A 21,982-nucleotide genomic window follows, 5' to 3' on the forward strand; every position below is an offset into this window, starting at 1 on the left:
ATTTCATTTTTATGAGGATTATTATAGATTAGAAATATTAAGAGCCAGGATCAGCATTTGACTAGTATGTATATCTTTTTGTTTTCTGGGTTCAACATTTATATGCATATATATTTATATCAGTAATAGCATCATAAGGGTTCCTTCTGAAACTTTTTCTCTTTTCTTATCAAGAGGTTCTTACCCAGTAAGTGTTCAGTTCAAGGAATTCAATACTACACTTAACTGACAGTTTCTTCAGAGAAACAGTCTATGATCCTTGATTTATGAAAAGTTGTTTCATATCAGTGCATGTGATCATGGTAAGCAATATGTTAGTCTTAATTTCTTAACTTCTTGGATGTTAGATTAAGGTATTAACTTAAGAGTAATAGGTTAGGTATAACACTTCATAAATTATGATGATACATTTATTTTGGCAATGGGATGGAGGCAGTTGAACTTGGATACAATGAAGTTGTCAGGCCTGACCTCCACTTCCACAATGATTCCAATAGTTCTTTGAAAGTAATGTGAGCTTTATGATCAATAATTGCAGGTGCCAGCATCGTCTGTTTTAAGTAGGCCAATTCCCTCTAACATACACACCGTTGTCATATATGACTTCTGATGAATCAAACAAGTTGCAGTGTAGCCTAGAGACTTGCGTACGACAATGTTTGGTTCCACAGACCAGCGCACAGTTCAAATGTAGATCTATGTTGGTCACTGTTCAGAAGCTAAAGACCAAGGAAAAAATTTATGACTATGTCACTACTCACATTATATCTCTGCTGACGTTCTACCCCCCCCCCCCCCCCATATACACACACACTGGTACTGGCCGCTTGTCCAACCTTTCCTGACCCCAGTTCATGTTAAGACACACATCTTATGTTCGTATCAACAATGCATGTGGTGATTAATAAATAGGTCACATAAGTTTGTTGATTAATCTAAGCATATGATATTCATGTTGCAGGGCAATCAACAGTCCCTTGGAATAGAGTAGTCTATTAATACAATTATTCCAATGCTGCGTTGGTTATGGGAGAAACTTTGTGAGGCTTTCTATTCTATCTATACTAAATCGGGACATTTGAAGAAAATTCACGTGTATGAATAAGCTTTTTCGTCTTATATTTAATCATGCTCTGTAACATTAGTGGAAATGAACTTTTGTGACAGTATTTTGTGTGACTGGTGGAAGAGGTTTACAATGGAAGAACATTCCAGAAATATGGTGTATTAAAATTATGAAAATATCAGCATTTTTCCGTGTTTCAGTACATTTGAGCTGTTGTCTGCTGTTCTTCAAATAATTAATTCATGTGTTAATATTCTTTTTTCTTCTATTATTACTATTCGTTAGTATTGTTTTTTTCTTGTTTCTGAGTCCCATGTAGACACCAATGTCAGGCTCAGCTCTTCTACAGCTAAGATGAATCAGTTTCACCCGTGAGCTGTTAATTGTTTTAGGGGTCTTCATCATCAAAATTCACACTTCTGAGCTAATATAATGTTTGTGGCAGGGATGACATGAAATATTTATTTTCACCCATAAGTACCTACGGTTTAAGTTTAAACAAGGCTGACAGTGAACTGTCTACAGTATGTACCAGGAATTTAATAAAGCTACCAACGAAATAAGTTCAGGACAAAAAGCTCCTACAGATCTGAATAGGCCCTACCTACAAACAACAAGAAACAAACTTATGATGTCAACAATTTTTATTTTATTGTTATCTGACAATTAAGTAATTTGCATTGCAAGCACAATTCACTCTTGCCTTGTGGATTTCACAAGCAGCATGCATATATATGACAAAGAGCTTCTAATTTGGCAGTACATGTTATTTTTAATTTGAATTTGTGCACACACAAACACAGAAAGAAAGAGTAGAGAGAGAGAGAGAGAGAGACAGAATACTCGGCTATGCAACTGGCTGACAAAAAGACGACTTTTCTAACACAGATGACACAGCAAAATCATTTCCCTTGACGTTGGACAGTCAGGGCTATTAAACAGATGACAGCATTAGAACCCTATTATATACAACCAACCCCATTATAACTCAAACTTCATGCTTATCCAATGTTGGCAGTACACTGAAGTTTGATTGTATGCACTAATTGGAAAAAAAAATTAATGCTTTTATATCACTGATTCAATACATAGAGGCATTCTGAAGGGAAGTCTCCAAGGGCAATTATAAAGAGGAGAAAAGGTTCCGACGGAAAATCATTATTCAGAACAGGCTTTATTGGGAAATTAATCCTTTTTTAAACTTTCCCCAATTTTCCACCCACTCTTTTCACCCCAGGAAAGAAAAATGTCAACTTCCATCAAAGCCATTAAACTCCTTATCTCTGGCATGCAGCTCACAGCAGCTTGCAGTCTGAACCGCTGTGCCGGTGATCTACTGGCATTAGTTCGCTCACATTCCTTTACGACAACTACGTAATATTCATTTTTAGCAATTGCCGGAAACAGATTTCTTTTACTGGAAGTTCTTGCATTAGATAAAAATAACTATCAAAATAGGTTCATTTCTTTTGATTTAAGGACCAATTTAGTGACATGTAGGCCTATGTCACTTTCAGGTTTCATACCAAAAGAGATCTTGGGCATAGTGGGGGAAAAACCCCTCCGGAGATAAAGAGCTAAGATCAAAGAACCAGAGCCCAGCCCAATATGCATAACACAAAATGGGACAGGAGTTATTACTGGCTTATGTCAAAGGACATGAGGAGGTGACACAGTCACCTGATGCAGACACAGAGAGTCCAGTCTGAACGAAGGTGAAATTAGTTCAGAGTCATAATCATTAGGTCACTAAAGCCAATTCACCCAGCGCTCACCTACTCCCGATCACATGAAGGGCACTTTTCCAAAACACAGTTGTTTCCCTCTGAGACTGTCAATGTAACTAATGGTGCTCTTCCAAAAGCACTAGTAAAAGATTACTGGCAACTCTGAAGGTCAAGAACATCACGCTACAGCAATACTATCATTCTCATCCTGTACACTCTGATCTGTCTGTTTCTCAAGTTCTCTTCCCTCTGATTGCAATTCGGTTTCAGAAGTATCTTGCACTCGTTCACTGTGTTCCCTTTCTAAATTATCAACATCATTATCACACAGTGAATTATCTTGTTCATCCACTTTCTCAGCTTTCTTTGAGGAAGTATCTCCAACCACAAGATCCATGTTGCTTGGTTCTTCATTTAATGACAGCTGACCATTTTGTTGAGGCTGTGTTCCTGAACTGCTACTGTGATCAGACACAACCCCTGTGGTGATGCTTGTACCTGAAAAAATTAAAGTGAGAGTTTACCTTAATTTATAGTAGTTAGTAGTAGTTACAGTCTCATGCCCCTTTTGATCAAAACCTCAACTAACTTAACAATACCTCCATTGCTGGCATGTACACTCTTTGTTTTGTTTTAGTAAGCATTTTACAGCACTTGCAATAGCAACACAATTTGGTCATATAATAAGTGCCAAAGATTACAGGTGTGACAAGATTAGAGAGTAACAAACACAAAAAAGAAGGAAGAAAGATAAGGACGATAGATGTTTAATAAGAAAGGACAACGGAGCATCCGTCAACCACCCACTATGTACGCTCAAAAGCTTTATCTCAGTTCCCTGTGGTAAATGATATGATAGCCTGTTAAATACTTCAGTTCTCACTCATTTGTTCATGTTCCGAACAGAATAAACATGCATGTAGAGGGAAAAATATTCAAACATTAGGACAAATGTAACAGAAGACTTTTTTTTAGTTGAGGTTCTATGGCACTCGTAACTGCATAAGGTCATATGAGCGCCAGAAGATTAGAGGTGTTACAAGAGAGTAACAAACATAAAAAAGAAGAAGGGGAGATAAGGACGATAGATGTTTGATAGGAAAGAAGGAGCAAACCACACCAGAGCAGCCGCCAACCACCCACAACAGAAGACTACAATGACAGCTAGTCAATAGTACAGTGGAACTCGGATTCAACGAGGTCGCCGGGCCTGACCTAAAATCTCGTTGAATCCCAGTTTTCGTTATAGCAAACACAAGGTTTTATGTAGATAATTACAGGCTCTGAGCAAGTAATGTATAAAGAGAAGTCACAAGTAGTGCCTGAAATGACTGCATATTATGAGCTGTGTAAAAAAAAGACTGATTCGTTCAAATGCACATGCATGTGTCATCTCGATCGTTTACCAAAAAGTTGTGTTGCTGTGTAGAGCCAAGCATACGGCAACTTTAGATTCCATAGACCAGGGCACAATTCATTACGTAGATCTACGTCAAGACTAGCTTATCATTGTAATAGTGATCAGTTGCCGAGGGGAAAAAATTACTAAAGTACTCATTGTAATAAACTAAATAAACAATATTTTTATTTTTAGATCCCAAAACTGATCACAATGGTAGAGAAGTTAAAGTATTTGTTCATTATTAACGTAGTACTGAACAGGCTCAGAAAGACAACCTGTTAAAGGTTTTCAAACTTGGAAATAAAGTGATATTTTCTATGACTTGGTAACATTTTTTTCTGTTTAAAAGGAAAAAAAAAACAGGAAAGGAGAACAAAAATGTCATAAAAGTAACGGCTGAAAACCAATAATGACAAAATAATGGTCAGCTGTTAACTGCTAGGAAAGGTATATGTGGTAGAAAAAAATAACAGCTAACACAAAATGTCAATGCCTACTACCAGTAAAAAAAATCTATTAAAAAAATCAAACAGGCAACTTAAGAGATCAGATCCCAAAAATGACAAAAACTATATAAGAAAACAAGTATATCCCAGCTCACTTGACCAAACTATGTATTTCTAAAAGGTTGAAATGATGTTCCCATTTTATCCTGTCATTAAAACGTACAGTCAAACCCAGGTATACAGCAGTCCAGTTTACCACCAGGTTTTGCCATGGCACAAAAGAAACATGTATATAAACACATTATTTGTCTCTTAAACCCTTGAGTCCTGACCTGCTGAGGATACCATGCCCCACTGCCTGAGCTCTGGAGCGATTTATTACTAACATTCATAAGAATGTCAGAATCACATTCCACATCCCACTCAGGGTGTTGTCCTTGTCATTGCCAACATCTAATTCAGTACAATCTTCAAAATAATCAGTAAAGTCTTGTGTAGTAAACGCTGTTTTCTGTACACGTTTTTTCTCAGGCAGGCCGGGTTGGGGATAGGGTACCGGTGGCTAGGCATACAGGCAATTTTACCGGCCACCAGTGTCAAGGGCTTAAAGGGTTAAATCGCCATCCACCAACTGCCTGAACAGTACGGTCCTTTCTAAACTAATGTAAATTTGCCCTGTAACACTGCCAGCAAACTGGCTGCAAGAGGTACACACTACACATGGTGCACAGCACCCACTGAGCATTGATAAGTAATAATCTTCCTTTCCACTCTGCAAGGCAGTAATCGTCCCATGCAGGAAGACCAAAGTCCATCTCATCTACTTTTGGACAAAGAGAACTAAATCCAGTGCTTCCACCAGCTGAAGCTGAAAAGTAAGGAAAATTCTGCCGCATAGGCCCCCAGCAGCGTCCAGGGACAGCGTCCCGTGGGGGTTCACCCGAAGAATTCAAAATTTAGTACTTTTAGAGGGTTGAAAATGGCATTTGGGAGCCTGTTTGAAGAGATTGCCAACAACCCATACTACCTATTTTTTCACCAAGATTTTGTCTTGTTTGAATTCTTCACACATATCTTTCTATTGCTGGCAATGTTTAAAAGCAGGTTTCCCTTCCATTGCTACTATAATTCAATTAATTTGTCATCGCACCATTGATAGAAGAAAAACCTGGGAATAATGAATAGAAATATGTACCTTCACAATTATACAGTTACCTAGCATATACCTTAATTTTCCTCAATTTTCACGTCTGAATGTCGCATGTCACAACCTCGGAACACCACTTCGAATTATTCTTGATTTTAGTAGTTTTAGCACAAATTTCTATCATCGCAGCCCTTATCGCATTCCCGTGCCGTAGAATCTTCGAACTGATAATTTCTCTAGATCTAGACAATAAATTTGCGAAAAAGTTTCTTTTTGACAGTAATTTTCTAAGATCACAAGTCAATATATACTTGATCAACGCGCAGATTTTCCCGCCGCGGCAACAATCCGAAGATAGACAGAAGGAATGAGTGAATGATAGAAAGGAGGAAAGTGGCACAAAGAGTTCGCCAGATTTTGATCAATCTGCAGGTAAAAAATGTACTGCCGACCAACCCGCAATGAATGCATGGGGCATAGCGGATTAATGGCCGATGGCTGGAAATGCGCAATCTCGCAGGTTTCTATACCGTAACAAACTATTGCTGAGAGAATTACCGTAAATATCAGTAACTTATACTTACAAGACGGTACGAAGCCGAGTACGGGTCTTTTGCTACGGAATTTCGGTAGCCCTACGCTGTTGCAAATTTTTACAGAGGGAGTTGATACTGATGGAGGAACAAGTACAAAACTAGCAGAAAGTAATTTCGGTAGAAATACCGAAGAATGGAAGCACTGTAAACTAATGTAGATTTGCCCTGTAACACCGCCAGCGAACTGGCTGCAAGAGGTACACAGTACACATGGTGCACAGAACCCACTGAGCAGCTGAGCATTGATAAGTAATAATCTTCTTTTCCACTCTACAAGGCAGTAATCGTCCCATGCAGGAAGACCAAAGTTATCTCATCTACATTTGGACAAAGAGAACTAAATCAGAATATTGTCCTTCGTCTTGTCATTGCAGAATCATTTCCTTTGACTTTGGGCAGTCTGTGCTTTTAATTTAACAGAGGGCAGCATTAACGATCGGCGATGTTTTCCACCCAGTTTCTTTGGATTTTCCCCCAAATGCCTTTTTTGTCTTAAGTTTTAGTTTAGTTTTAGTAGAGGTTTTACGGCGCTCGTAACTGCATAAGGTCATATGAGCGCCAGAAGATTAGAGGTGTTACAAGAGAGTAACAAACATAAAAAAGAAGAAGGGGAGAAAAGGACGATAGATGTTTGATAGGACAGAAAAAGCAAACCACACCAGAGCACCAGCCAACCACCCACCCTTTGTCTTTGATGGCAAGGATTTTTACTATATGAGCCTTGTGATGGCAAAGTGTTAAAACCACTTTACACCACAGCCCCATTGTTCTGCCAACTTCATGCTCGTCCCAAGGTTGGCGGTATTACTGGGTTTGACTGTTCGTGGATAGCCACGGACCACATTGAGCCTCCACCCTCGCCAGGCACAAGTAATAAAGTATAAAGGGGTACAAAAAAGCATACCATCTGTAGTCTTTGCAAGCCTTGCCGCTCTTCTTTCCATTGCTAGTTGCTTGTTTCTTTCAATTCTTGCTTTCACATCATCAGAGATCACTGTTTTTTCCTGAATAAGAACAAAAAATGACGAAAATATTATTAATTACTTAAACTAGGAATGGTTGGGAGTTTCCCAGTGCCTCATCTCCTGGTCCAGTGAAACAAACCCACTCTCTCACCACCTTCTGCACACAGGAAGTGGGAAAGAAAACTAAAAGTAGGGTCTTAGCCATAGAGCACCTCCTCTTGAAAGAATGTTGTGTTAAGTGTACTGACAACGGTAGGCTACTGAGGGTTAAATAAAAGCTAGGCAGAGGAATGATGAAATGGCCCAAAATTTCTTCAATTAATCAGATATGCTGGAATTTTTTGGCCATAATATTGGAAGTTGCAATGCATACAATCAAGAGGGAATATAACGGGGATTCAAAATCCTTGTACGTTAACATGAATTTCGAGTTAAACTGCTCTGTGTTACACAGAGTCCACCGTACTTCTAAAATTTCAAACGATTTTATCACAATTCATTAGCAATGATGTTAACATGAAATAACAATTGGAACACATTCTAAGAAAATGACAAAGCTATCCACCTACAATGGTGTAAAAAGTATACAGTTGATAAGATACATCCTTCTTGTTCAGATATTTCTACATCAGCATCATTCATCCTTTCACTGCTTTTTTTTCTGCTTAAGATCACCATTGAACTGATCAAGTACCAAAGACAGGATGAACCATATGCTAAATCTCAAATTGCACTGGAGGAATTCAACAAATTTCCATTGAGTTGTTATGTGACAGAGTTATTATGAAATATACAACAGCTAAAACCTTTTTCTAAAATGTGAACTTGTAAACCACACAAGTACTAAGAAAATCAGAAAGACATGTCTTCAAATGCAAAAGATTGGTTTCCACTTTCAGATAGCATTCTGAGATTTATATATTTTTTTTGGTAAGTGTTTTACGGCGCTTGCAACTGCATGATGTCAAATGAATGCGAGGATACATTAGACTTTTTCAGTTGGTAGGAAATTTTGAATTTAGCCCAGGTGGCGGCTGAAGCTTACTCTTATTGATTTTGGACCATCAAGGGATCTTTAACGCCTGCAATTCGCACATGGGTGTTCCGAGATTTTTTGCCTTTGTCCGAGAAGGCTAGGTGTAGATCCTTCCAACCAAAAGATCAGGGATGTGGCAGGAAGACAGCAGTAAGAAGGAGCCAAGGAGTAGGTACCAGAAACTAAATTTTCAAAGTAGCTGTATGCCAAATTTATCTGTTCCATTTGAAAGGCCTATATCCACTGAGCATTTTGGTGTCATTCTTTAACCTCTCAGTCAATTTTTAAGAAAATGGGAGTTGTTTAAAATTTGATCAAATTTGTTAAAGTCAATCACTGTCAAATCAAACCCCAAGTTTGACAGACAATAAAAGAGTACACTAAGCATCTTCACATTAACAGAGTACAATCACTATAACAAATATATGGAGCCTAATTTTTTTCAAGACTGAGATCATTACAAATCAGTATTTTATCGCATGAAACAAAAACGTTGACCCGCCCGGCGCCTGCGGCGAGCGAGTCGGCTCTATACTGTAGTGTACCCCGCATGCGGGGTCACATGCTTTCTGAGTCTCGCGGAAGGATTGATAAAAAAAATTCCAAGCTTATTACTTTATTCTAATAGAAAATAAACTGATCTTTTGATGGATACATTTTTTAAGCCGGTATTTTACATATTTTGTGTAAAAAGTGATCTTTAAACGTTTTGACAGTATTTTTAAAAGCTTTCTATTTCTATTTAAACGCCAAAGGCAAAATATATACTACGGGAAAGCTCGTTCAAAGCTCTGCAGTTCTCCGCCAATGAAAAGAAGGTCTTTAATCATCCCTCGTTCCGCGAAGCATTTCAATGCACGCGTGTCAATTTTTTAACCGGCCGACCACGCATTCCGACCGCGAGGGGCTTCGCTTTCGTCGGCGATTCTCCAGCTCCTAATAATCGGACATATAAACAACTTACACCATTGTAACGAGGAAAAGCTGAACTTTTACAGGGTGTACGGCATTTGGTGTTTTATAGCGAAAGAGCAAAGAAACAGCAATCGGAATTACCCCGATTTCACCGATACCACGTGGTCGGAAGGCCGCGAGTGCCCACGAGGCTGTGTTTACGCTACCTACAAGGTAGCAATAGAAAGCAGGGTTGGTGATTTTTTTTATAAAAATCAAAAAAATCGATTTTTTAAATTTAAATAAGATTTTTTAAATTTAAATCGGATTTAAAAAAAAATTTTTATTTTAAAAAAAATGCCGACTCAGTTTGGGATTTTTGGTGGCTAAAAGTAAGTTCTTTTAGTGCAAAATGCATTGTCTTTATTTTAACTAATGATTAATTTAAGCAACTGCAATTTTAGAAAGCCTTAATCTGCTATATCCAGTGAATTATGCCTACAGACAAAAAATGAAGAAAATGTCAGTCTAAAAGGAAGGGGGGGGGAGGGTAATTATGCATAGATAAACTTGCATTTTATTACAGTGTGTGTGTGTGTGTGTGCGCGCTTGTGTTTGTATAAAAAGAAAAAGCTCATTTCAATTATGAAAAAAAAGTAAATTGAATACAGTAATTATTTTACTACTTACAGTGACAGGGGTGAAAGCAGACTTTTCAGCATGATTATTTTAGTCTACTAAACCTTATATCTGTTTTATAAAACCAAGGAAAGGAATTCTGAATGTTTAAAGATATAAAAACAGAATACATTTTTTAAAAGAAATAAATTGATTTAAATCACTGAGTTTTATTTAAATAATCAACTGATTTAAATCGACCTGATTTAAATCAACCCAACCCTGGTTTTCAATTATGAAAAAAAAGTAAATTGAGAACTGTATTATTTTACAGTGACAGGGGGGAAAGCAGACTTTTAAGCATGATTATATTAGTCTACTAAACCTTATATCTGTTTAATAAAACCAAGGAAAGGAATTCTGAATGTTTAAATATATGTAAAAGCTGAATACATTTTTTGAAAAGTGATTTAAATCACTGATTTTTATTTTAAAAATCAAGTTGATTAAAATTTAAAAAATCAACTGATTTAAATCAAACCAGCTCTGATTTCAATTATGAAAAAAAAAGTAAATTGAATACTGTATTATTTTACAGTGAAAGGGGGGAAAGCAGACTTTTAAGCATGATTATATTAGTCTACTAAACCTTATATCTGTTTTATGAAACCAAGGAAAGGAATTCTGAATGTTGAAATGTGTAAAAACTGAATAAAAATAAATTTAAAAAAAATTGATTTAAATCACTGATTTTTATTTAAAAAATCAAGTTGATTTAAATTTAAAAAATCAACTGATTTAAATCAACCCAACCCTGATAGAAAGGCTGCTGAAAGAGTCAGAAGCCAAGAGGAAGGGGCAAAGGAGGTTAGGGGGTGGGGGCAGAAAGAGGACACGAAAGCAGTTGACAGAACATTACTAGAGAGCAGGAAAGGAGGTGAAAGGAGACAGTTTTAGAGAGGAAAATTTTTCGGTCGCTACCCGGATTCGAACTTGGGACCTTTGAATGAGAGGCCAACACCTTAACCTCTAGGCCACGAGAGCCTCCATTCTGAGATCAAGTATGTGTATGCTTCAAAAAATGGAAAACATTGTACCTGTTCATTTGATTCAGACTTTGCAGACTGCTCTGTTTGAAACGTCGTGTGGAATGGGTCATCATCATCAGAATGGCCATGTTGTCTGTCATAAGTCTCTTGTTCACGCAATAAATCCTCAATTTCATCTTCATCAACCTGCAGAGAAGAATACACTTGAACATTTCTACAGAAGTTTTCCCAATATTTTGCATCAAAGGACATACACACCATACATCAAGACATATAAACATAAACTACAAAAGGGCAAGACTAAAAAGCTTAAAGCACTCTGCAGAATTCGCACCAAAAACAAACAAACCAATAAACGATAAGCCAACAATCAACACAATAAAAACATGAAGGATGTGAAAGAGTTTTTTTGAAAAAATCTTAATTTTTGTGAAATCATTTAGGATGATCATTACCGTTGTCTCTAGAAGCCTTTTTCTCAAAATGTCTAAATCTAGAGAGTTATATCATCTCTCACTAGACAACGGGGAGATCCTTTATCCCTATAAAAACAGGATTTCAAAAGCCATGCTGTGAATTAGCTTCAGACACCTCATTTCAATTTCTTGTTCATAACTTGTATAAAAGAATCGTGCACATTAACTGATGATGACTTTAGTCAGTACCTGAACTTCTTGTTGAGTATCGCCTGCTCTCTGCACATCATCTTCATCCTCACGGTCCTCTGGCATCTCTAGCATGTCAAGACGGATCTTCTTTACACAGGTCTAAGGAAATGAAAGAGAGTCCATGCTTGATTGTGTAACAATAAAACAAATTACAAAGTGAAACAAAAACTCGATTTACTATATCATTCTCTTAATAAAGCTGGGAACAACGAGCTTATTAAAGCTACCCTGAAGCACTTAATCCATACCTTTCTTTCTGGGCAGTGAGGACACCTTTATGTCAGAAATACATGTGGGTCTACGATTGTGCCCCCCCCCCCCCCCCCACTTATAGAGAAAGAAAAAGATACATTCTGTAAGAGCAATTTTGGCAGCATGAAAAGTTTTCTCTATACTTTAAAAAAATCTGCTCTCTGGGCTAAGCACATTTGAAAAGCATGCCAACAATTCAATAAGCAGAAAATAAAAATGAGAAAACATTTAGGTACTCCTCTAGGTACAAATACATTTTTGTTTTAATCATAATTTAACACCAGCAAAAACACTCCCGACCTCTATGGTGGCTGAAATTGTCACTAAAATATATGCTGTGGAAAAGTTTTCTGTAACGTCAAGGCATAGTTGAGAATACTGTTGAGTAGTTTATGCTGAATCAGCATTACAACAGCCATATTTTTGCCAGAAACATAAAGAGAAAAATTTTGCTAACAGTGAAAAGAAGCAGAAGGAGGAGACTCATCAGATTGCCCCGAAAAAAAACCCCAACAAACCCAACCACACTTTGGGGAGAAGTAAAATTATTCTAGAGTAAAAAACAAAACAAAAATAATTTATGAATCCTACAGTCCCACTACACACAAACATGCACAAATTTCGGTTTCAATAAACTTTTATAAACAGGCACAGCAGCATGTATAATTCATATATTTTTACTGATTGTGCCAGTGCAGAAAGAGGATGAATTTAACTGCAAACCTGGACAGCTTTCTTGGCCCCAAGTCTCTCTACCCTCTCCAGCACTTCAGCAAAAGGCATCTTAGGAAAGAGACGATGACCCCAGTGCTCTAGTCGTCGCACTATGGCTTTGAGATCCTCCACCTATTTTTCAGCACACAAAAAGAAAAGAGAAAAAAAATATAATAACTTTAAAGTGAACTGTAGACGTGTGTTGAAAATGTCTCATGGGTAAAAAAAGGAGTTTACTTGAAATGTGACAACTAATGAACTCACAAAATCTTTTTTTTAAAAGGGCAACATAAAGAATGAAAATGATAAAATGCAATGGCAAATATAAAGCGTTAAAAAAAAGGATTTCCCAAGGGCATTCGCTTGGCATTTATACCAATTTTCATACAGATGTGGACAAGGACAGTATGACTTCTTCTGTGACAAAACACAAGGAAAGCCACTATACTGTATCTATTGTTTTCTCAAGAACCTCTTCATAACAATGACTACAGAGACACAAAGTCTAAAAAAGGATAAATTTGGCTATCTCTCTCTACCATTATGGAGTAACAAAAGGTAAGACTAGCTTAAATATTTGACAAAATATATTAAGAGACCAAACTGAACTGATTATATAATCATATACATGACAATATTTCCATTTCCAGAATATTAGAGCTGCACAATTTTTCGACTTTCAAAAGTCTCTTGAGTCCCAGGCTGACTTTATAAAAATAAACCACCATACTCTATTAATTTTTATCTGAAAAATCTAAACTGAAAAGAAAATAGAGACAACAGCTCAAACAATTTAGGTTGTACTGTACAAAACAGTACAAAAACATAAAAGTGTATAATTTACTTTTTGAGCACCTGGTAGAATTTGAAACAATTGGAAAGGAAATATGTAATAATTCACCACATGGTAGGTGTGAAGATACAAGACATTTAAGTCAGATGTATGTGGGCAGTAGAGCAGCTGCAATTGCCTGACTACGCAGTAAGTCAAAACTTTCATTAAAGAAATTTGACAGAACAGCAGAGAGAACATTTTCATGTTGAATGCCTACAGAACAGAAGAGAACCCGGACCCAACATCACACAAGATCAAGAGTGACTCAAGACCTTTACAACTCTCTTAATATCATATTAATATGCTACCCAAAATGTCACATTTTTCAGCTGTGCAAATAGTCTGAACTCTTGTCCTGTGTCTGTGCTGAGATGCGAATCTTATCAACAACCGATTACGTCGGACATTCCGGGCAGGCCGCCGGGGTCACTCAGTGTGTACTGTTGGTGTACAGCGCTTGCACCGGGAAATGTGTGTTTTCGCCATGAATACCGTGGGAGTGTGTTAATCGATGATGAAAATAACGCTCTATCTTTCATAGCTTTCTATTTATAAAGTGTTACAAACACATGAATAACCCCCTCTCACAAGCTGATAAGACATTACGAGTAGTTACGCCAATTTGAATAAAAACCGTTCTAGACGCTCTTGTTGTTATGAATGACCTGAGGTTCAAAAGGGGATAGTATAGGTCAATTTCCTAATGTTTTGCACTCAAATTGTTCTTTGTACCTGCACAATGGTATTCAAAACTATCAAACAAACTTATTTTTTATCAGATAGTATCATTTCATACAAAATCAAGCTCATTTGAAAGATTTTTTATAGAAAAACGGAAGTCTTATTTCCTGACTATCCTTTCGAGCTCCTCATGTTTAAGTGGGTCAATTTCTTCTATAATTTCATTGGACGAAGATCAAGAGCTACCAACTTGGCATGTTTTGAATGAGACTAAGCCTTGATTACAAACCAACGCAGGCGGTTCTAGAAGAAGGCCACAAACGCACACAAACTAAAGCAGACTGACGCATACACACACTTGACCTGCCCGAATGGGGATCCGACGCGGGACCCGAATTTCACGTGAGATGACGCTCGGCGCGCGTGCGGTGAGCCAGGGACCAGAACGAAGGCGAAGTGCCGAAATAGGCTTATCGGGCGACATAAACCCGGCCCCCGCAGGACGAGGGTTAAAACAGCAAACATAAAAATTTTTAACTGGTAAAGAAAATGAAGCATGTGTACCAAAGATAAGAATGATATACTGGACTCCTGAGAAGATTCATGCAAATTGAAAAAAAATAAAGTGACTGAGACTAACCTACCTATATGATGATGCTAACTAAACTTACTTCGTGATTTTTCCCTTTGAGATGGATGTCTTGAAAAACTTTAGGAAGGACAGGAATTCCACGCTCACCAGTCAATCTGCAGAGAAGTACAATAATAAAAATAAAGTAATTATACATTTATTACATTGCTTGAATGCTGGCATCAGTTTGGCAGATATTATTGCTTTTCTCTCTAGAATAAGGATGGAACTAGTTTTTCTCAATGATATTCTAATTACAATGTACAGGCGACACTGGTACTAGAGCAATGGAAAAGTTAGGTCTCCAGGCAGATAAAAATATAAACACTCCATAAAATACAATTTATAAAACCCAAGCAAAGGAAAAAATCACCCACCGTGTTTCATCTAATTTGGGCATTGTCCTTTTAGCTGTGAGCTTTGAGGCTCCTTTCATACTCTTCAACTTTGCTAATAACTCTGGATCATCTGAAATGTAATCAAAACAACCTTGTATTGAACTGGCATTAAATTACACAAAAATAGCTTCATGGTGCTTTTCACAAATTCCTTACCAGCAGCTTAAAAATTAAGAAAAATGAACCGGAAATCTCAACATCTATTCTGTCATGTTCATTAGTCGTAAATATTGAGAGAAGAGAATGTTGAGGCAATGAAAAGTCAAAATTCTGAAAACTGGAAAATCCACCTGTTAGCAGTGTTAAATTATTCTATCTTGAATTGTTATTGAACGAAGAACTTCCCATTAAGATGAATTTAGAATGCCATAGGATACACAGTATACGGATTCCACAACCTGAATTACTTTTATTATTGATAAAAATTGATATCAAACATACACTCCCAAAAAGAGCTAGCTAACCAGACTCTAGTGAAAACAAAAGTGTCTACTGTTCTACTGCTAGCTATGAAGACATTTTTTTCCAAGACTTCAATTATTTAAGTTCTGCTCCTGCAACTTCAAAGAATACAAAAATCAATAAGCAAGAACAAACAGCCAGACCTCAAATATAAATGTCATAAAAAGATGTAACGCCAAGAGCAAAAGTACAATAATTAAATTTCCTTTTACTTACAGATCTAGTCAAAAAGTTTATTACAACCCTTTTCTGTCGGGAATCAAAATCAATGAACACTTTTTCACAAACTGCTGAACATATAAAAATAGGCCTACCTGTTGCAGGTTGTTCACCATCTTCATCCCCTTCATCATTATCAGAAGCATGCATCATGTTTCTCATTGGCTCAAGCTCATCCTCCAAATCAGGAAGTCTTGCAGGATTGAAGTCTTGGCCATCTTCATCAAAAATATCATCCATCTCAAGAGGAATACTATCCATGACTGAAATGCTATCACAGCAGGGAGGTCAGAATTAGCACAAAACCTGTGAACAGAAAAGTGAGAAGTTGTTGTAGTTGTACAGGCATAGGAGTTTTCGAGGGTTGGTAATTCTTTTCCTTTCACTACCGTCTCATGCTCAGGTTTTGTAAAGCCCTTCTCTTTTTATCCGGTTTACACTAATACTGACTCAATATATATATTTAAAAATTTTATTCGTTGCAAATTAGATCTAGATCTAATAGTAATTGAAATATTTGATGGTTTTTATTAGAAAAAAAAAATCACACAAATGAGCCTGGCCCTCCTGTGGTAAAAACAAATTCTGGGGGGTTACAGGGGGCTAACCCCCCCCCCCCCCCCGTTTTTCCCCATGATAATTTGAAGTTTTGCAATTTAGTCCATAATAAGGTTTGAAATTTTATTGAAAGGTGAGGGGCACCAGCGATCCGGGGGTTGAACGTCGCAGATACAAATGCGTAACAGTCTCCCCCCCCCCGGTGACTGATCACTATTACAATGATAAGCTAGTCTTGACGTAGATCTACGTAATAAATTGTGCGCTGGTCCTCGGAATCAAAAGTTGCCGTATGCTAGGCTCTACACAGCAACACAAATTTATGGTAAACAATCGAGATGACACAGGCGTGCATTTGAACGAATCGGTCTTTTTTTTAAACAGCTCATAATATTACAGTAGTCTCCGCCTAAACGCACGTCATACAAAAGCACGCTCCGCTCAAACGCATGCTTTCGTCATCGGACGGGTTTTTTACTATATAATTTAGACGTACAAACGCACGGTCACTTCCTCTAAACGCACGCTCCGATCTGCGAAACATGCTGACAGGTAAAGCTTGAAAAAGGGTAATTTTCACTACGACAAGCCTAGAAAACCTGATATTTGGTGAGACTGCCCCTTACGCAGAACAAAGAGAGTGATGGACAGCGTTTTCACACCAAACTTTCCACTGACACATAGGTCTAGGACTAGTCGGTAAAATGTTGGGGGGGGTTGGGGGACGGAAACGTTATTTGATTGGTCACTGGAAATGCATCTCTTTGAGAGAAGGTTTCTGACTGGTGTTTGAGTGACTGCGTGTTGGCTAATGTTTAGTTGTTTAGTTAGACCTAAGCCTATGATGATGCGCAACACGCGTGAATACTCGTTCATGAATTTATGGTTGGGGGTGGTCGCTTGGAAAGCCACGTGGCTGGGCCGTCATCTCTATGACTATCACCAACAATTTCTGTTCAGGCTATTGGTTCCCGACATTTTATGGTTCATTCATTACATCAAGTCTGTCTTTCTGCCCCCCCCCCCATTCAACGCCTTTGCAGTCTTAACCGCAGTCGGGGAATCTTTTACCAAGCAGTCACGTGCCGTCACATTATTGGCCTAAGTGACACCCATCCCAAAGGGAGGTAACTAGTATATCAAGGCAATGAGAAGACTGCGTCCCCTCCTCCCTTTGCTAAGGTTCATGTAAACGCACGCTCCGTATAAACACACGCTGAGGAGCCCTCCAGAGCACCGTGCGTTTAGACGGAGACTACTGTATGCAGGCATTTCAGGCACTATTTGTTACTTCTCTTTACACATTACCTGCTCAGTGCCTGTGATTATCTACACAAAACCTCATGTTTTCTATAACGAACACTCGGATTCAACAAGATTTTAGGCCAGGCCCGGCGACCTCGTTGAAACCAAGTTCCACAGCATCATTTTTGGCCCACAGCAGCACTACCATAGATTTTGTACTACCAAGATGTTTCAATTGCAATATCTCGCATCCGGGCGAGATGCCCAGCGGATACGAGAGTAAACAAACTTTCCAGCGCTCTTGAGTTGAAAGCATGAAGTTTTGCCTGCGGGCAGTGAGAGAGAGAGAGAGAGAGAGAGAGAGAGAGAGAGAGAGAGAGAGAGAGAGAGAGAGAGAGAGAGAGAGAGAGGGAGGGAGAGGGAGGGAGAGAGAGAGAGAGAGAGAGAGAGAGAGAGAGAGAGAGAGGGAGAGAGAGGGAGAGAGAGAGAGGGAGGGGGGGGGGAGAGGTGTGTTTCGGTTCACAGGCTGACCCAGTGCAATACAGTCATTATGGTACACACATAATATATGACCAGCCCAATCTTCCGAATCCCACCTTCTGTGTCCTATCTCTCACCTCTTGTTTCCCATATATACAGTATCCAATTTTCCATCCCATTCCTGACTTGAATTCGGTGAACGCGCTTCGCTTTCCTTCATCTTATGGGATGGAATGCTTGAAGCCAGCCAAAATATCAAATATACAACACGGTTGTCAAATCAGTGCGGTACAAGCACATGTTTTCAACAGCTTGATTCAATACTTTGGAATCTAGGCTGAAGTAAACAAAAATCTGGGGGTCTGTTTTAATCCATAATATTGTGCAGCTGGTTTGAAATTTTCTTGAAAATAATTGATTTGCGATAGTTTTAGGGATGAATAACGTACATTGTGGGTCTTTTTCTTTTTGAGAATGACATGCTTCTTTCTTTTTGGACCAATGAATTCTTGCAGTTTGCATAAAATTGCTGTGACTGGGAAGTGTGTGATCGGTATTGGAGGATATTGAAAACCAATCTCTACCGGAAATGGCCCTGGGGAGAGAACAGGATTGTGTCTGTGTCCGAAAAGTCACACTGATCTTTAAACAATCTCAGTCTCATTCAATGAATTTAGTCTGTACCATGTTCATTCTGTACCTCCTCTTCTACTCTCAAAACAAAGTTGTAGGCTACAGACACACCAAGACCAAGCAGTCGGCAATGAAACCAACCTCGAGTCGCCTAGTGATGTAGCCCATCAAGGACTAAGGCTAAGCAGCAACGGCAAAACGGGCCCGCCACGGCGTGGGCCTGTGGGATTAAAGCCCATACAATAAAATTGCATCTTGGAAGGACACTCCTAGGATATAGATCTATATATCTAGGTCCCGACTTTTGATGACATCGAAGAGCCGGAAATGTAAAAAACCGCCCGATATGCCAGAATCTAATGGAAATGGGACTCAAACTGGAGTCAAGGAAAAAAGAAAAGGAATATAAACGTACCTTAGGGCAAGGGGGGTATTTTTTTACTTTCCCTCCCATCTCACACTTAGCTACCAGTTGTCCATTTTCTACTAGATCTAAATATTGATACGCTGAACATGAATAATAAAAATCATTTCCGTCGCAAATTAATAATTTTTTAAATATCTGATTGTTCTTATAATGTCTTATTAGAGATAGATATGCTTTGGACTTGAACAAATCTGGGGGGGTTACTGGGGGGGCAAGCCCCCTTTTTGAACCCTTAATTTGATATACAGTTTTAGATTTGAAATTTTCTTGAAAATAATTGATTTGCAACAGTTTTACTGGCTTTATGTGGGACCTGCAGCAAACAGTACTGCAGTTTGACCCCCAAAGCAGAGCATCTGCGTGCGGGAGTGAAAGTAAAAATTTACCGGATGGGGTACCATTGGGGCAGGTGGAGGAGAAGGTTGTTGAGGGCTTGCTTGTTGTCCCCATGGATCTCCCTCCACAAAAACTCATCCAGGTGGGAATCTAAAGTTGTCCCCTGTACTCCAGCCTATAATCATTTCTTGCAATTTTTAACAAAAACATTCGGCCCTGTTAGTGTTAGTGCAAGCTCCAGTGACAGGGTCGACGAAATTACCTGTCTCCGTGATATTATGCACCCCGCATAATTTAGCAAAATTTGATAATTTTTAGCATACTTTCTGATTATTTTCCTATCATTCTTTGTTGAAATCAACAGAATTGCATAACTTCACATTTTGGGGCTCAGTTTGCATAATTTCAGAATTTTTCTTGCATAAAATGACGGGGACAGAATTTCTCTCGTGAACAACTGGTGACAGTGTTGGTTAAGGTGGCTTTACTTTACTGGCAAATTTCAGCCAACATAAGCCTGCCAGCTGTCAGAGTAGATGATTGTCCCAGGTGCTATACAGCGAAGGATGATGGGCAGCAGGGTTGCTGCTGTGCGGTCTGGAACAAGTACCAAGAACCCCCGTTTCGTGTTTCTATCAACACCCCCAAATACCCACCGCTCAGGCACAGAGTGTACAACGTATTTCCGCTTGGCCACAAGGCTTATCTATTTCTACAGTGTGTCCGGGGTCCCCTATCACATACTACGGGTTGTTACCTAGCCAGTTGGGCTCATTTTCAGGTTATTTCCCGGTCTCCGATATCAACAAATATCGGGACCACCATATCCGAGGGAGGAGTCTCCTCCTTGATCTAGACTCTAGAATCTAGATCTAGATTAGATCTAAATCTAAATCTAGAATCTAGATTCTAGATCTAGATCTAGATATTAGACTTAGTATTCTGAGAATCTTTGGTGCTAGAATCTAGACTAGATCTAGATTTAAATCTAGATCTAGATCTAGATCTAGATCTTAGATGTAGATGTATAGATCTAGATCTAGATCTAGATCTAGAATCTAGATCTAGATTCTAGATCTCCTCCAGAAACTCCCCTCTACTCTTGACTTTAACAAACGAAACTACAAAATCGCTACACTATAAATAAAGAAAGTGGCTATTCTCACCCGCCCGGAAGTTCTCGCAAGATCAACTCTTCCTCTCTTCTTTCTCTCTCTGTCTCTTTCTGAATACTGTCTATTGGTGTGGACGATCAAATTGACCAAAACAAAGTTAAAAATTAAAAATGATGTTAAAACACAAAAGTAAATTAATTTGGTTGTCTACAAAGATGCTACGGCTATTTAACTTTTCGAATCGAGCCGAACTACGCGGGTCGCCATTTTGTTTTGCCCGGAAATTCTCGCGCTACTCCTCTCTCTCTTTCCACTGCCCACAGACAAAATTGTATGCTTGCTTTTAGTAGGCTACAACTACAGTTGAAATGGAACGTTTGTTCACTGCACAGAATTCTACAATTTTTCCTCACAGTGTAGAATTCTATGGTTTAGGGTGAACGCAAAATTTGGTGAACGCGCACCGGGTGAGAATAGCCACAAGACTCGCCTGCCCTATTCTCACTCCGGGTGAGAATAGAGGTGGCCATAGATCTAAATAAAACTTACCCGAACAAAAAAGTAACCAAGCAATCCAGTAAAAATGAAAGGGTAGAAATGTATCAGAGTTGATTGTTTATTATACTAACGAGGTAAAGCAGATCTAGATCTAGTCTATATATTTTTGAAGACGCACGGTACGTAGGCAAGGTTTGAAATCATAAGAATTCAATCTAAATCTAGCTAAGTCTATTGACTATGATTGCTTGGCCTATCCGCCTGCCTTCTCATTTTCCGGATTTTCCGCGGCTTTTCCCGAAGTTCCTGTTTACTACTCACTACAGACAATAATATATCACAAGAGTAGCCGGCCCTGCCTCAAACTCTTCGCTCTGTATCTCCTTCGCATTTCGCATTCTAGTAGATCTACCACTATTTTTTTCTTCATCTTTGGCCGAAGACAGTAAATCTTCGCTGTTCTGTGCCAGTTAAAAGTCAGTTAAGTTCTGTGTCTTGGCCTCGTCCAAGGCAAGGAATCTTTTTTTGCCTAGTCTATATGATTGCTCTTGTGGCTTTAAAGTGAACCCCTTATTGGCCTCAACTTCAATCTCTTCCTAACAACTTCGAAACACTCGCACCAGTCTGGGTTTTTTAAGGCTTTTTTTGGGTAAAGCCCAAGCCCATGATCAAATTAACTTTCCTTTCCTTCTTTTTCCGTTTTCCTCTTCTCATGTCTTCTTGATCTTGATGCCAGATAAGGTGACAATAAGCCAATTTAATGCCAAATGTAGATCTAAAATGACTCCCTTGCTCTTGTTTTTTTAATTCTTTAATATTGGTTCTAATTGAATCCTCCGTCCACACTATAAAGACAATTTCAAAACTTTGATTATTATGGACAG

At 38.5% G+C, this 21,982-nt stretch overlaps 1 protein-coding gene across 2 annotated transcripts; it reads right to left on the reverse strand.

The window, feature by feature from the left end:
• Nucleotides 1-1,692: 1,692 nt before the first annotated feature.
• On the reverse strand, nucleotides 1,693-21,890 carry LOC101850168 (TIMELESS-interacting protein). Of its 2 annotated transcripts, none has more exons than XM_005098057.3 (9): nucleotides 21,150-21,890; nucleotides 15,902-16,112; nucleotides 15,105-15,195; nucleotides 14,768-14,843; nucleotides 12,590-12,712; nucleotides 11,612-11,713; nucleotides 10,995-11,132; nucleotides 7,289-7,388; nucleotides 1,693-3,291 (listed from the first exon to the last, which is right to left on the reverse strand). In XM_005098057.3, exons 2-9 carry the CDS (start codon nucleotides 16,065-16,067, stop codon nucleotides 2,972-2,974), a joined length of 1,116 nt encoding a protein of 371 aa, XP_005098114.1. In that variant the 5' UTR covers nucleotides 16,068-16,112; nucleotides 21,150-21,890; the 3' UTR covers nucleotides 1,693-2,971. The 2 variants fall into 2 exon arrangements, with proteins under 2 accessions (XP_005098114.1, XP_012937827.1); XM_013082373.2 differs by lacking the exon at nucleotides 21,150-21,890 and adding an exon at nucleotides 18,227-18,438.
• Between the last annotated feature and the right edge of the window lie 92 nt (nucleotides 21,891-21,982).

The sequence above is a fragment of the Aplysia californica genome, unplaced genomic scaffold (assembly GCF_000002075.1).
Source record: "Aplysia californica isolate F4 #8 unplaced genomic scaffold, AplCal3.0 scaffold00171, whole genome shotgun sequence".
Classification (NCBI taxonomy): domain Eukaryota; kingdom Metazoa; phylum Mollusca; class Gastropoda; order Aplysiida; family Aplysiidae; genus Aplysia; species Aplysia californica.